This window comes from Macaca thibetana, chromosome 12 (assembly GCF_024542745.1).
Source record: "Macaca thibetana thibetana isolate TM-01 chromosome 12, ASM2454274v1, whole genome shotgun sequence".
NCBI lineage: Eukaryota > Metazoa > Chordata > Mammalia > Primates > Cercopithecidae > Macaca > Macaca thibetana.
Genome location: NC_065589.1, coordinates 26,389,252 through 26,405,063, shown reverse-complemented (window position 1 = coordinate 26,405,063; position 15,812 = coordinate 26,389,252). Strand labels below are relative to the sequence as shown.

Here is a 15,812-nt window from a genome sequence, read left to right as displayed (position 1 = left end):
TCTATGTGCTGGCCACTATGCTAGGTGTTGGCAATGAAGCCCTAGGCAAAAACAGACAAGGTGCCTGCCCTTATGGAGCTTATAGTCTAGGGAACTTAGACAACAATATAATTATTTGCACATGCAATTCATCAAGGGTAAGTCAGGGAGGAACACGGCACAGTGAGAGCCGGTGACAGGGGGATTCGACTTCCTAGAGGAAGCGATGCTTGAGTTGACTAGGTTACTAGTCAACTAGGCAATGAAAGGAGGGTAGACTGCTCCCAGCAGAGGGAAGAGCATGTGCAAAGGCCTGTGCCAGAAGAAAGCATGGAAAGGATAAAAGCCTGGGAGAAGATAAGAGTGGGTGGAGTGAGACAGCAAAAGAGCTTGTGGGGTGAGACAACTGGAAAAGGAAGAATGAGAGATCACACAGAACCTTGTAGAATATGCAGAGACTTTGTGCTTTGTCCTAAGTGTAGATGTGATGATATGAATGGTTTTATGCAGAGGACTGACAGGATCAAATTTGGGAAAGTGGGGGGAAGGACATCTTTCAATTGGAGACATTTGCATAACACTCTGCAAAGAACACCCCCAGAAAGCATTTCACTCTGAACTCTGAGAAAAGGCAGACTATTTTCCCTCTGCCAACAGGGAGACCTGGATGGAAGCATTGATTCATTCTGGCTGTAGCTGGGATTGGCCTGGCCGGTGGCCCCCAGGGAATTGTAACTGTAGGGAAGCATTTCACTTGCTGGTCCAGACGTAGGACATGAGCCTCTACATTTAATTATACAGATAGGCTCCATTACAGGTAATTGGGGCTTTACATTTTCCACTGTTTCCCCTGCCTAGGGTTACACATAATGAAAGGATTTTCCAGAAGATGACTTCATCATACAGACTTCTTTCATGCACAACAAACGCTTTTTCCAGGGCCTGCCCTGCTGCCTGGAAAGAGGGCTTCTGGCTGAGTTTTTGTTTCTACCATTGAGGCATCCATAATCCTCACTTTCTCCTGCTCCTCTAGACTTCAAAAATGCCAAATATAGAGGCACAGAAAGCTTCTCTTCATCCCTAAAACCCCTTCTACCAGCTCTGAAGCCAGCTATGGAACCTAAATGGGGCTTCTGACTGCAGTGTAAAGCGTGACGAAGAAGCAGGGTGGGGTGCTATGGACAAGGCACTCTCCTCCTGTCTGTCCCATATGAGGCTCCACAGAGATGACGGAGAAAGCAGAGAGTGAGTGAGCTCTGAAAACTCACAGGAGGGCTGGGAGGGGGAGATGGGCACCCGGGGTACCAGGTTGCCACCAGATCCCCACTCTGATCTCAGTATCATGAGGTTTCTCCATCCCCTGAACTCTCATCCTGCAGCACCAGTGAACGGAGAGACAAGGGGAAGAGCACAGAGACCGGATGTTGTGTGTCTTAGAACAGGAAGGAGCACCGAGTGAGGGATCAGATGGCCCGATCCTGACTGGGCTCCGCTCCTACGCACTGACCTAGGAGAAGTCAAGAAATCATGAGGACCCTCAACTTTCCTTTCTGTAAAATAGAAATAATTGGTCTTTCCTGCTTCCTAGAGTGTTGTGTGAAATGAAATCACTCTTAAACCAGTGCTTTGAAGGGCGTTCTTAATGACGTTTCAGCAAAAATACAGATCAGCGTGTCAAGGCGGGGGTATTCCCAAACGTGCCTGTGCAGAGGGTAAGACCTGGACCCAGGAGTCAGACCCCCACATCCACTCTACCACTCAGTAGCCGTGTCAGCCTGGGCACGTTGCTGAACCCTTCTGTGCCTCCATCGTCACATCTGTAGATTAGGAAAAATAATAGTGCCCACTTCACTGGGTTGTTTTCAGGACTGAATTATACAATATATGTGAATATTTAGAACACTGACTGGCACCTAATAAGCACTAACTAAATGTTCATTAATAATTGCAATTCAGATGTAACAAAGAGAGGGTAGGAAGCAGCCACAAAGCCTTGAGACCCTCAGAGCCATGCTGTGCCTCCTTCCTCAGTGGTTCTTCTGGCTGGAAATATTGCTTCTAGAGGGTCGCTAAGCTGATGCCCCATAGGACACTAAATAGTGTATTATTTCTCACTACTTTTTTTCTTTGTTTCTGAGACAGGATCTCGCTCTGCCACCCAGGCTGGAGTGCAGTGGCACAATCATAGCTCACTACAACATAGACCTCTTGTGCTCAAACAATCCTCCCGCCTCAGCCTCCTGAGTAGCTGGGACTACAGTCATGGGCTACTATGCCCAGCTAATTTCTTTTGTAGAGACAGGGTCTCATTATGTTGCCTAGGATGGTGTTGAACTCCTGGCCTGAAGTGATCCTCCAGCCTCAGCCTTCCATCAGTGCTGAGATCACAAGTGTGAGCCACCATGCCTGACCTATTTCTCATGACTCTGTCTGGGGCATGAACCAGGAGGTAAGATAACCAGGAGACCTGGAAGGAACTTCCCCACTCTGGTAGCAGAGGCAGTCCTGGGATTCCCATCCATCGCTCCACCCACTTGTGGTGGGGCCTGCCAGCTCCATCCTACACTGTAGATGATCCAGCCGGGCTGGGGCATAGCAGCCCAGAAGTTGCCCACTGTGCTGAGTAGGCAGCTGTCTCACATGTTGCTGGACCTGAGGAGTGCAGGACATACAATTGGGACATTTTGGACCACAACCACACAAAATCGCTTCTAATCCAAACTACTTCCTTCTTCCAGTGCTATCCAGAAGTGAGACGGCATTTTCTGAGCACACACCATTGCATTTCCAGGAGCAACAGAATCAGAGGGAGCCTCCACCAGTGAATGTCAAGAAACTCACAGTGGAAGACAGGGTAGGGTCTCAGGAATAGATGCATATGGATCCTCATAGATTCATATTGCTAACACTGCCACTTGCTTACCTGACTTGGGAGATTAGAATAACCTTTTCGTTTTTTACCCCCAGGAGAAAGTTATCCCTAAATGCATTTTCACTTTATGAGCCAAGGGTAGAGCCAAGGAAGGGTGCTTTGGGCTGGGTTCACAGGTTTGGAATCTGACCCTTTCTTGAGGCTTGAGCTGGATGAAAAGAAAGGGGAGGGTTAATGCATTCAGACCCCTGCTGGAGCCCAGAGGATGTGGAGTCAGCTGTCTCGTGACACTGCTATTTTAAGACACTTTGAGATTTTGAAATGAATTGAAGATGGAACCAGCAGCAGGGAAAGGCACTTCTTTATGACCCCTTGGTATACTACTAAGAGGGCTAAGGTGCCTGGGGCTTTTAGTGCTACCTTCCAGAAATGCCCCACAAGCCCAGCACACCTGTGTGTGCAACACACATACACACAGAGGCTCATTCTTGGGATTGCCCCATGTAAAACTCCATGGGGTGTAAAACAAAACACCTGGACACCATAGCTGTGGGTGCTTCCAGCTGCTCCTCCATACAAAGACCCCATCGCCAACCCCCCCCCAACCCCCATTACACCTCCTGGGCTTTCAGGACTCCCCCCTCCACCACCACCCCAGAGAGGAGGAGTGAGACTGTGCCACGAGCTGAAGTCCCCATCCTCACGCTCGTGCTCACTAATTGATTATGTGGCAGCTTAATTGGCTGATCATGCATATGTGGAGGTATTTTCAGAAGCAAAATGCTCTCTGTATGTGTGTGTGCCTCGAAGGAGAGCTGCTTGATTTGGGGCATTTGTGAGGGCAGCACAGGCCTGCCAGCTCCTCTGGGAACAATGGGTGTGTCAGGGCAGGGATAGAGTGGTGGGGGCAGTCAGAGGAGCCCTAAGTTCTGTCTGAATCTGTGTGGCAGGCCCTCATTTCACCCTGGTCCTACCTGCCTTTCCAGGATAGCTTTTTAATATTCTCTCCCCTTCTTCTATTTCTTATTGCTTATATTCCCATTTTTCTCTGCCTCCCTCTCCTGTTTCTTCTGTTTTACCTCTGTCCCTTGCCATTGGAAGAGTGGTCTCTGAACCAGAAGCATCAACAGGTCCTGCTCCAGACCTACTGAATAGCCTGCATTTTGACAAGACTGCAGATCAATTACATGCACATTGATGTGTGAGAAGAGCCATTAAGTCCACTCTTATTTCTTCTTCTTTTTTTTTTTTTTTTTTTGAGACGGAGTCTCACTCTGCTGCCCGGGCTGGAGTGCAGTAGCTCGATCTTGGCTCACTGCAAGCTCCACCTCCCAGGTTCATGCCATTCTCCTGCCTCAGCCTCCTGAGTAGCTGGGACTACAGGCATCCGCCACCAGACCTGGCTAATTTTTTGTATTTTTAGTAGAGACGGGGTTTCACCATGTTAGCCAAGATGGTCTCAATCTCCTGACCTCGTGATCCACCCGCCTCTGCCTCCCAAAGTCCTGGGATTACAGGCGTGAGCCACCACACCCAGTCTTTATTTCTTCTTTACCTGCCCATAATTTGATCTCAGTCCTTCTCCTCACCCCTCCCACCTTCTGTCTTTTTGTTTCCTGTTCTCTTCTGCCCTCTGGCCCTTCTCTTTTCCTTCTTCTTCTCTCCCTCCTTCATTTCTTCCTTTCCTTTCCTTCTTTCTTCCTCTCCTTTCTGCATTCATTTATTCATCCATCACTTATTCTCCCTTTTCTATCTGATTCTCCACACTTCTTTCCTTCTGTATCTATTTCCCTCTCTTTGTTCCATCTCTTCCTCTTCTTCTTGCTGAAGCTTAAGAGAAAACACAAATATCCTTTCATCCCCTCCTACCCCACGCCGCCCACCGTGCTTGCCCACCCAGCCCATCTCCTTCCTTTCCCTCAAACTGCCCTGAATCTAAGGTGAAGTAAGCCTCCTGCTGAAGCAGGTGGTGTGGAAGCCCCAGGCCCAGCATCCCCACCGGGCAGCCCTGGGTCGTACCTGCAGAGGATTTTTTGTGCTTATGGCGATGACGTGGTACTTGTAGTAGCACAGCTCGCAGCTCCAGCAGCCCCGCTCGCTGATCCACTTGATGAGGCAAGGCTGATGGGTGCACTTGACCGAGCCATCGCAGCGGCACGGGCTCAGCAGCTCCCCCTGCAGGGAGAGAGCACAAGGTGATGAGGCTGAGACCTACGGTGGCTAGTGGGTGGGTGATGGGCGGGAGCATGGCAGCCTGGTTTGGGCCACCCAAGTAGGCCACAGGCTTTGTTTGGGGGCACCAGACTTCACAGAGGAGGCCTGGGCTCCTGCACCCCCACCATGAGAGCCAAGCCATGTTGGTCAGCACAACTAACACCTCTGAGCCCCTGCTCCTACTTGATACAGCACAGTGCTATTAATTCCTAGGGTTCTACGAAGATGAGTGGGCTGGGTTCTGCGGAAGCCTCTGCTGTTCACAGTGGGGTGTCAGGCTGCAGAAGCGTCTCTGTAAAGGCTCGGCCAAGGGCTGCAAACTCAAATGCCCTCAAGGACAGACGGGCAACACAGATAACAAAAGCTAGCTAGTGGAGACTGAATTGGAAGGCTCAGACCCAAGTTAAAGGGAAAGCTGCCATCAGCTCTAGCCAGTGTAGATGTGGGGATCTAGGATGTTGGGCAGATGCCCTCACTGAAGGTCTGGGTCCCTCCAGCCACCCTTGGGCCTGGCTGGGGTTAGCTGGGAAGCCTAGTTGGAATCAGAGAGGCAGAGGACTCAACTGAGCAAGATGGTGTCAGGATTTGAAACCTCCTTTGAGTGGACTGCAGCCTTGGGCTCACTCTCCAGAATGTCCCATGACCATATGTCAGATGGTCGTGGCTGAAACCTGTGTTTTTTGTTTGTTTGTTTGTTGTTTTTGAAACAGGATCTCACTCTGCTGCCCAGGCTGGAGTGCAGTGGTACGATCGTGGCTAACTGCAATCTTGATCTTCTGGGCTCAAGTGATCCTCTGGCCTCAGTCTCCCAAACGACTGAAACTACAGGCACGCACCACCATGTCCGGCTAGTTCTTTATTTTTTTGTAGAGATGGAGTTTCATCACGTTGCCCAGGCTGGTCTTGAAATTATGGATTTCCATCTGCCTCTGTAATCACGCACTTGGCTGCAGACTGTAGAATCGGCTCTTCCTTCTAAGATTCCTGGAATCATATTTCTTTTCCATTTCAACTCCTATCACTCAAGGATCTCACTGTGGCCTGGAAGAGGTTTGGAATGTCCTTTTGCACCTGGTCTACCTGTCAGCTGTTACTCTCTGTCTTCAAGATGATTCAAATGCCGCCTCCTACTGGAAGTGGTCCCTGGCTGCTCCAGGTTGAGCACAGTGCTTTGAGCTCTGAGTGCCTTATGCTGAGTGACTTGGGTACATCCCTGTTAGCACGCTTGGCGCACCATTATGAGGATCTACGCATATCCCTGTCTACCCACCAGAGGAGCCCCACAAGGCAGGGTGAGGTATTCATCTTTGCACCCCTTTCCTCCAGTGGCAAGCCCTGTACCCAAGGTGCAAGCCCTAAATAAGTTTTCATGTTTGAATAAGTACATGAAAAAATAAATCAAGGGTCTTCTCAGGTTGCCTGCATTGCCTTGCGGAACAGGAACAAGATGCCCACTCCATGAGAATGGGAACCACATCCATTTTGTTAACTCTGGGAAGAAACATCTTGCTCAGTGCCTGGCACTCTGTATTTGTGCAATGAATGAACTTGGCAGAAATGCTCAGGTGCTCATCCCCATGAAACCCTCCTTGGTTCCCCACTCTGCTCCTCCAGTATCAACAGGCCCCCTTTGCTGTGGCTCCAGGCCCTTCCCATACCCTCTGTTATAGCGCGCCCCCATTTGCCCCTCACAGGGACAATGTCTTACCCATCATTGCAGCCCTAACATCTAGTAAAGGGCCTGGTAAATTTTGATACTCAACACAACTTTGAGAGCTGAATGCATGCGTATCTGTCTTATGAACGAGAGGTTTTGCTTCTCTAGGACATGGCCAGCCTTTGGCTCCAGGTAGGCAGCCACCTCCTGGAGAGGAAAAGAAGAGGCGGGACATGCCCACGTTGCTGGGCACTCGGCACACTCATCAAGGCCTAAGTGCCCTTGTACTGAGGAGCTGCTATATGACTCTGAAAAGGAAACAGGAGGGGGTGAGTGGAGAGACGTGCTGGGGGAGGGGCGAAATTCCTCATTATTCGTGGCAGCATTTCCAGGCTCATTAATTCTAACAGGATGAGCTGGGTTTGATTAATCGGGTTGTTAAGCAGCCATGTCAAATTGCCCATCAGGTAAGAGACATTACTTCTGGTCCCTGGCAACAGTGCTGAGCGACAGTGAAGTCTCCACGCCTTGCTTCCCAAGCAGCAGCCAAGAGACAAGCAGGAAGAGCTGCTGCCTGGGGCACAGCTGATAACAATAGCTGGGCTCTGGTTGTGGGACCATCAGCGCTCACGGGAGCCCCGCCCTGAGCCTCAGCGTGCTCATCTGGGTGGAGAAAGGAGGAGCGTGACCTGGCCTAATCCCAGTGACTGGCTAAGGGTCAAGAGGGAAGGACTATGCCGCTTCCCCTCCAGAGAATCATTCATTTTCCTTTAGGGAGAAGAAAACTCCAAAAGGCAGCATAGGGACTTGCTGCTGGCATTACAAATATTAGAAAGTAAGGATGGTCTGGGTGAGGTGGCTCATGCCTGTAATGCCACACTTTGGGAGGCCAAGGCAGGTGGATCACTTGAGGTCAGGGGTTCAAGACCAGCCCGGTCAATATGGCAAAACCCCATCTCTACAAAAAATACAAAAATTAGCTGGCCATGGTGGCATGATCCTAAAATACCAGCTACTCAGGAGGCTGAGGCAGGAAAATTGCTTGAACCCAAGAGGCAGAGGCCGAGGTTGCAGTGAGCAGAGATGGCACCAGTGCAGTCCAGCCTGGGTGACAGAGCGCAACTCCATCTCAAAAAAAAAAAAAAAAAAAAAGTAAATAAAGCAAGAACAACAAACTGTTAGAAAACTTTAACTTTGATAAAGGAAGTGATGATCAGGGATTTGCTGTGGGGGTTGGGGGGAATCCAGAAACAAGCTATTTTAACTCTGGCATTCAGGCAAGTTTTGTGGGTTATGATTTAGTGTATTTCTATGTACATTTCGGGGAAAGCCCATCATCTTTTTAGTGTTTAGGGCTTCTAAAAAGCTTTAACAGGGACTCTTTGCCAACTTCTACTGGTCAGACCTGTATGTCTCCAAGAACAACAGAAGTGGAAATGAGCCAGATGGATTCAGGCTAAACTTAGGAAGACGCTCCTTGCAGTAAACTCTGTTAAAAGCCAAAATGGTGCTACATGGACACTGAGGTGAATTCCTGCCCCCTCTGCCCTAGTAAAATTCTCTCAATATAATAGATGTCCCTAACTGAGGAGAAAGGTTAAATGACTCCCTCAAGGTCACACGGCCATCAGACTCTGAGCTTCACCACCTGCTCTGCTCATCCGCCTTCCATCCTCTGATTCCTGCTGCCCCACCTGCACCTGTGCCTGTAAGTCTCCCCTTCTCCAGGTCCCACCCCAATTCCTGGCCCAGCTCAGACCCTCAGCCAAGTCTCCCATCATTACCCACAGTTTTTCACTTCATCGTTTTCAAATGCTCTGGGATTAGAGCTGCTCCTACATACCCCATAGAACTGAGCACATCAGCGATGTACAATTAAAGTGTGCTTACTAATTGAGCAGGCCCCAGGGTATGGGAAAAGACAAGCCCTTCTGGCCCAGCTACTGAGGCTCCAACATTTGGGCTGGGAGGATTACTGTGATCTTGTTTGCAGAGCTCGGCAAACTCCACAGATCAAAGGGGCTCATTAATGCAAAGGGTACCAGACACTTCCTCAATGATCTGCTCAGAGTGTTGGGGCCAGAGACTGCCCTGGGAATGACTGAAACAAGGAAAATGGGATCTTCTCTAATCATCTGGCCCCCAAGGGACACACTGTGGGGGAGTGGTTAAGAACATGGTTTTGGGAAACAGCCGCTTCATTTTGGAGTGTCTGTTCACCAGCTGTGCAAATTTAGCCAAATCTCTTAACCTCTCTGAGGCTCCATTTCTTCATCTTTCCATGGCAAGTAACTCTTACCTCCTCAAGGGTAGTTGTAAGGATTTTGTTTGTTTGTTTGAGACACGATCTCACTCTGTTGCCCAGGCTGGGGTTCAGAGTGGAATGATCATGGCTCACTGCAGCCTTGACCTCCCCAGGCTCAAATGATCCTCCCACCTCAGCCTCTTGAGTAGCTGGGACTACAGGCACATGCCACCATGCCCAGCAACATGTATTGTATTTTTTGTAGAGATGAGATTTCGCCATGTAGCCCAGGCTGATCTCAAACTCCTGGGCTCAAATGATCCTCCTACCTCAGCCTCCCAAAATGTGGGGATTACAGGCGTAAGCCATTGTGCCTGGCCTGTAAGGATTAAATGAGATCATGCATGCAAGGGTTTGACACAGTGCATGGCACAAGTAAGTCCTCCTGTTAAACTGTTACAATTCTAACTCACATTTCTGTAAGAACTTTAATGTCATAGTTTTTTCTTCTACAACTCTATTTCCTACTGTCACTCTAAGACAGGTGAAACAGATAAGGAAGGGAACGACTGCCAAAAGAAAAGAGTCAGTTGAGTCACCAAAAACAGTAAAGATTAAAGAATTTTCTAAGAGACTCTGCCCTTCTGGGATGGATAAGGGACCCTGACTTCTAGCCCAAGATCATCCCTTGTGTCACCATGGGGACACTGGGAGCATCTGGGGAACCTTCTTTTCAGGGGATGCCAAACAGAAGAAGAGTGCAGGCCTCTTGTATGGATTAAGTGGGGTCGTGCTAGAGGCAGGAGGCAGGAGGGATGGAGCTGGTGGGAGGGAGAACAGATGTATTTCGCTCACTGCAGTGGGAGACCATAATATGCCTCCCCAAAATACGAAGGCGTGTTGAGCTAAGACGATTAAGAAGCAGCAGATTTAGGAGAGCTCTCTTCTCTTTCTCTATTTGCATAAAAGTAGGACTTTGATTTACAAAGACAAAAGTTATCCTGTCTCCGCCTCTCCATCGGGAGAACAAAAGTAAACACTGAAGACAGCTTTAGACTCTCATTAACCTCCAGATGACACCAGAGGAATTTATATATCTCTATATATGAATGTATTAAAAAATTTAATATAAATAAATGTATAAAAATATAAATAAATAAATAAATATATATATATATATATTTTTTTTTGGAGACAGAGTCTCTCTCTGTCACCCAGGTTGGAGTGCAGTGGCGCAGTCTCAGCTCACTGCAAGGCTTACTGCAATAGAGGAATTTATATTAACAAAGTTTACTAAAGTTTTTCTGCCCTTTGTTTTCTTTCCCCCGGAGTTGCTGCCCATAACCACTCAAAGTCCTTTTCCTTTGTCTTGCCACTTCTCTAAAAATAGATTGTTTTTGTTGAAGATGCTATATTAGCCAGAGTTCTAAGCCAGTGAATTACCTTTCATTGAAGTTTCTCTTACGTGATACACACTGCATACCCTAATAAACTTGCTAGTTTTTCTCTTGTTAATCTGTCTTTTGTTACAAGGGTCTGTCCCAACTAGAAACTTGTAACGGTTGAGAAGAAATTGTTTCCCTCCCAACACTGCCAATAACACAGCAAGCTGCAGGCACCAGTCTCCGGTTGTTTCTCCATTCATAGATTTCTTCCTGTTTATTTTGAGCTTGTTTCATTTTTTACCTCTTTCAGTCTGAAGGTCTCGCTTTAGGAGTCCCTAGGTTACCTGGTTGCCATGGTAGTGACAGGTAAATCAAAGACTTCCCCTTCTGCCCACACAGATGCCAGGCAACCCTGCCACTGAGTAGAAATAAATAAACACAGTCTAGTGTAGCAAAGACAGTCCTGTACCATGTTGCAGTTTGGAAATCTGAGAGAACAGAACAAGGAGACAATAGCAACATCAGCCTTGGGGTACAGTTTAGGGACATGTTCCTTAATAAGACTAATATGATGGTTAAAAGCTTGGGCTCTAATCTCAGGCAGACTTGGGTATATCCAAGCTGTTACAATCTGTGTGACCCTGGGCAAGTTGCTTAACATCTGTGGGCCTTGCTCAGTTATCATTCATTCATTAAATGTTTACCTACTATGTTCTAGGTTTTGTTTTAGGTGATAAGGATACTACAGTGAATGGAACTGACTAAAATTCTCTAGTCAAGACAGACAATAAATATGATTAAAAAATAATAAAGAATATGTACCTAAGAGGCTGTTATGTGAGATGGAGAAAAATAAGCAGGGAAAAGGGAAATGGAATAGAAGGAGGGGGGGAGTTGAAATCCTACATAGGGTGGCTATGTATGAATGCTTCACTCAATGGAGGTATTTGAATGAAGAGCCGAGGAAAGTAAGGGAGCAAGCCATACAGTTATTTGGGGGCTGAGCATTCTGGACTGAGGGAACATCAAGTGCAAAGGTCCTGAGGCAGAAACATGCCTGGTATGTTCTAGGGGAACCAAAGAGGCTGGTGTCTCTAGGGTAGAGAAGTTTAGAGGAAGAGGGGCAGAAAATGCAGTCAGAGATATAACACGGGATCAGGAGTCAGGGGATAGATCAGGCCAGGCTTGTAAATCATTTTAAGGACTTGGCATTTGTAAATGAGATGGGCAATCGTGAGTGTTTTGAGCAGAGGAGAGTGGCATGATCTGATCATATTTGACAGGATCACTGGCTGCTCTATTGTAAACAGACTGGAGGCAAATAAAGGCTGGTGTTATGTTCACCCAGGTGAGTCATGATGGTGTTTTAGACCACTATGGTAGCAGAGGAAGTCCTGATAAATGGTCAGTTTTAGGAGATATTTTGAGGATGTAGATGTTAAGATTTGCTGATGGGTTGGATGTGGTAAGGAGAGAAGCCGAAAAGTCAAGAATGATGCTAATTTTGACCTGCACAATGAGAAGGATAGGGAGTTGCCTTTAATTGAGATGGGGAAGACTGAAGGAGAAGCGGGTTTGGAGGAAAGATTGGGAGTTCAGTTTTGAAAGTGTCAACTTTGAGATGCCTGTTAGATATCCAGGAGGAGATGTCACATAAGTATTGAGAGGTATGTTAATCTGGAGTTTAGGGGGAAGGTCCAGGCTCAAGATATAAAGTTGAGAGTCATTTGGTGTACAGATGGTGTTAAAAGCTATGTGTCTGAATGAGACAACCAAAGCAGTGGGTGTAGGTAGGAAAAGGAAAGGGTACCAGACCTGATCGCTAGAGGATGCCAAGGTTTAGAGGTCAGGAGATGTAGAAGAACCAGCAGAAGAGACTGAGAAGGGAAGCTCAGTGAGATGGCAAGAGTATATTTTTCCAAAAGCCAAGAAGAAGATAGTGTTCCAAGAAAAGAGGGAGCAATGGACCTTGTCAAATGCTGCTGATGGGAATAAAGCATTAATCATGGACTTGGCAAGTTTTCTTTCTGGTTTCTTCTATTTTCTAAGTGCAATATGAAGAAAAGGCACGGGCTGAGAGTGAAGATTGGGGAGGATGCCCTGAAGGTCTGAGGACTGGCATAAAATAGTCATCCAGGAGAGTTCTAGGGTGATTAGACTAGAGAAATAAAGTATGCTTGTGGCAGCACTAAGTGTCCTTTCCTTTAAAATAAAATGGCTCCTCTGTGAAACTGAGGGAGGAAGGTAGTAAGAGAGTCTGTTTAGCTCCATGCCTGGCACACAGTAAGCTCTCAGTAAATGCTGGCTAAGGCCGGGCGCGGTGGCTCAAGCCTGTAATCCCAGCACTTTGGGAGGCCGACAGAGCAGGAGATCGAGACCACAGTGAAACCCCGTCTCTACTAAAAAAAATACAAAAAATTAGCCGATGCCTGGCACACAGTGGCGGGCGCCTGTAGTCCCAGCTACTCAGGAGGCTGAGGCAGGAGAATGGCGTGAACCCGGGAGGCGGAGCTGCAGTGAGCCGAGATCGCGCCACTGCACTCCAGCCTGGGCAACAGCGTGAGACTCCGTCTCAAAAAAAAAAAAAAAAAAAAAAAAATGCTGGCTAATAGGTAAGAGTTTATAGCAGATCTCCTCATCTCTAAGCCTACCTTCTCACCCACTTCAAATGTTGATCAATTTTCTGGCTTTCTTTCTTTCTCCTCTCTGTAACATTTTCTTATTAATAATTCTATTGTTATAAATATTTCACAATTCTACATACAAACACTTTCACAGACATTATACCACCTACTACCTCAATAGCTAAATGAAGCTAATAACAATTTCCTTCACTTTATAGAGAAGATAGAGAGGTTGTTACTTGCTCAAGAAAATGGAAAAGGAGGGCTGTGGAACCAGTCTGTCCATCAAATTTGCCCATATCCTGTCTGCCCATTGCAGTGACACCTGCCTTCTGTCTCTTCTCCCACCCACAGCAGCCTGTCCATCAGACCCTTACCTTCTTTGTCCCGATGTAAGAGATGGCCTTGCTGGCTCCCCTGTTATGATATTAACACCAAGACAGAAACCATATCGTGCTTTCCCCTGAGTCCCTTTCCTCTAAACCAGTTCCCAGTAGGTAGTATTTATTGGGTATTAATTGGTGTGTGTTTATGTTAGGGGGTGGGAAAACATGGGGTTTTACTTCCCCTTCACACTTTATTCACAATCCCACCCTTGGAGAGGGGGAGATATCTGTTAAGACAAAGTTAAGGGACAGAGGTTTTTGGAAGCATAGCAACCCATTAAAATTTACTCTGAGATGGAGTCCACATCAGCAGGAAATGTCCAGTTGCCTTGTAGTTGTTCCACTGTGAAGACTCAGAGAATCTAAAGCCTTAAAATCAGAATTTCCCCTCCAGGGTGGAGGTGGAGCCCATGTGTATTGGTGTGGGGAGGAATGGGTATAGAAGTAGAAAAATTCACCGGATTTGCGGAGGAGAATAAGGAGAGATGACAGAGATAGTAGGAATTCTCCAGTGTCCATATTAGATCGTCTCTATGATGATAGACTTGCGAGAGAAAGTACTGTTTTGTAACACTTCTTGGACTCCTATATTTGAGGAACCAGCTAACACACACACACCCAATTTTATTGGCACAACCAAACTGTGTGTGATATTGACCAACTATTTGTGTCTGTGATCTGGGTTGGTGGAAAGGGTTAGGCGGGGGAGGACACAAAAGGGGATCACCAATGGGGCCAGCGAACAGAAATAAGCTAGGAGAAACCAGAAGATTCCAGTGTCTTCTTCCTTCAGGACACCAGGCAGTAATTTCTTCACTCTACAGACCTGTGGGAGGTCAATGTATTTTGGTATCAGGATCAAGAAAAATAACCTATCATAAAGACCTTCTTTCCAACAAAGATTGTGGAGGAGAGATGAATGGAGAAGGCTTTGACTCCTGCTGCCCTAGAGAATGATTAAGTGAGTTTCCCCCTTATCTGTGGAAGGCAGGCTGCCTGGCAAGATGACCTTCAAAGATCTCCCATGGCCCTAGAATCCATTGCTGTTCACAGACCAGCCAATCTGAATTCTCCTCATGTGGTGTCTGATAGTGTGTGAGCAGCTCTTTGTTTTCTGGTTGGAGTCTGTCCCAGCCAATCCTTTAGCTGCACCAGCTGTCCATGGCATTTCACATGCTCCCTTCCCGGCCGGCTCACAATGGGATTCTTGCTTCCCTCCTGATCGCACCAAGGCCAAGTCCTGGCTTCAGGAGACTAACAGTGTGTTGACACTGGCAAGAGGAAATAAGGCATTGTTGCAAGATAATTTGATTAAAAAAAGAAAGAACTCTATTACTAGGGAAAAAAATATTTAAGGCCTTAATGAGCTGTAGTTATCTACACTAAATCCAATTAACCCCATAATTATTTCTAGTTCTACTCTCCTACCAGCAGTTTACTTTCACACACACACACACACACACACACACACACACACACACACACACGTTTAATCTGCTTCTGTCTTCATGGAATATTTTCCAGCCTTTCTGCTCATCATTTCAATGTAAAAAAAGAATGTAAAAAGAGACAAGGAAAACAAAAAGATCCAAGCCAAACCCTCCAAAACTATGCTTTTCATTTTCACAATAATTATTTTGTTCCTACAGTGCTTTTCTCCCTATAATTTTACTGGTATAAGACAAATGCACCTATTCCCTCTAACTGCCTCTAAATTTACTCAACTGGTACTAGAAAGAAGAACTTAGCCTCACAATAATTGAATTTAAATAACATCCAATTCTATGAAGTCAAACATGATCTGCATAATAAACAAACCAAGCTTTACGGGGGCTGGCAGAAAAAAAAAAAGGTCACGTTTAATGTGTATATTTATAATCATATCTGTATTTCTGACGACCTACATGTGTAATATACTGTCCGTTTGTCTTTCTGCATAACTTATCATTACCATCACCATTGTTACCAAACAGCTACAATTAAAGACTGACCTGCTCTCAGTTCTCCCCCTGGCTAAATAGAAAAACATAATTTAGATAAATCTTGCGTGACCAGAATTGGTCTGTTTGCATACGGTGGGCTGGGCCTGTTTCCAAGGTCCAGGCCACTACCCTGGAATTTCAGGGATGCCAGGTCACCATGTTCTCTCTCTTTCCCAGAACTCAAGCCAAGGCAAAGGCACAGGCTCCCTGGCAAGTTAAGTGGCAAATACTCTTGCCTCCTACGAGCAGCCCTCCGTGATCTCTGCATACAAGCAGAGGGATCCCAGCCTCGGCTGTGCAAAACTCTCGTGGTGGTGTTTGTAGGAGCTGTGGTGAAATTCTTCAAAAATTAATTTTCAGTCACTGTAATTAATATTCAGTATGTTCAGAGAAACAGCAGATGTTGCAAGTGCAAATGAGCTGTGATGACAAGTTACACTTCACTAATGTTCCGGATCATGGCCCTAG

The 15,812-nt window shown here is 46.7% G+C and overlaps 2 protein-coding genes across 2 annotated transcripts in view; one reads left to right on the top strand and one right to left on the bottom strand.

The window, feature by feature from the left end:
• The window catches only part of RPL37A (ribosomal protein L37a), a 308,451-nt gene that overhangs the window by 92,304 nt on the left and 200,335 nt on the right, over positions 1–15,812 (top strand). The gene's annotated exons all lie outside the window — the stretch shown is intronic.
• MARCHF4 (membrane associated ring-CH-type finger 4) overlaps positions 1–15,812 on the bottom strand; it is a 113,576-nt gene that overhangs the window by 21,427 nt on the left and 76,337 nt on the right. The window contains exon 2 of the mRNA XM_050751277.1: positions 4,871–5,026. Coding sequence (XP_050607234.1) covers positions 4,871–5,026 — 156 coding nt within the window. The remainder of the gene's footprint in view (positions 1–4,870; positions 5,027–15,812) is intronic.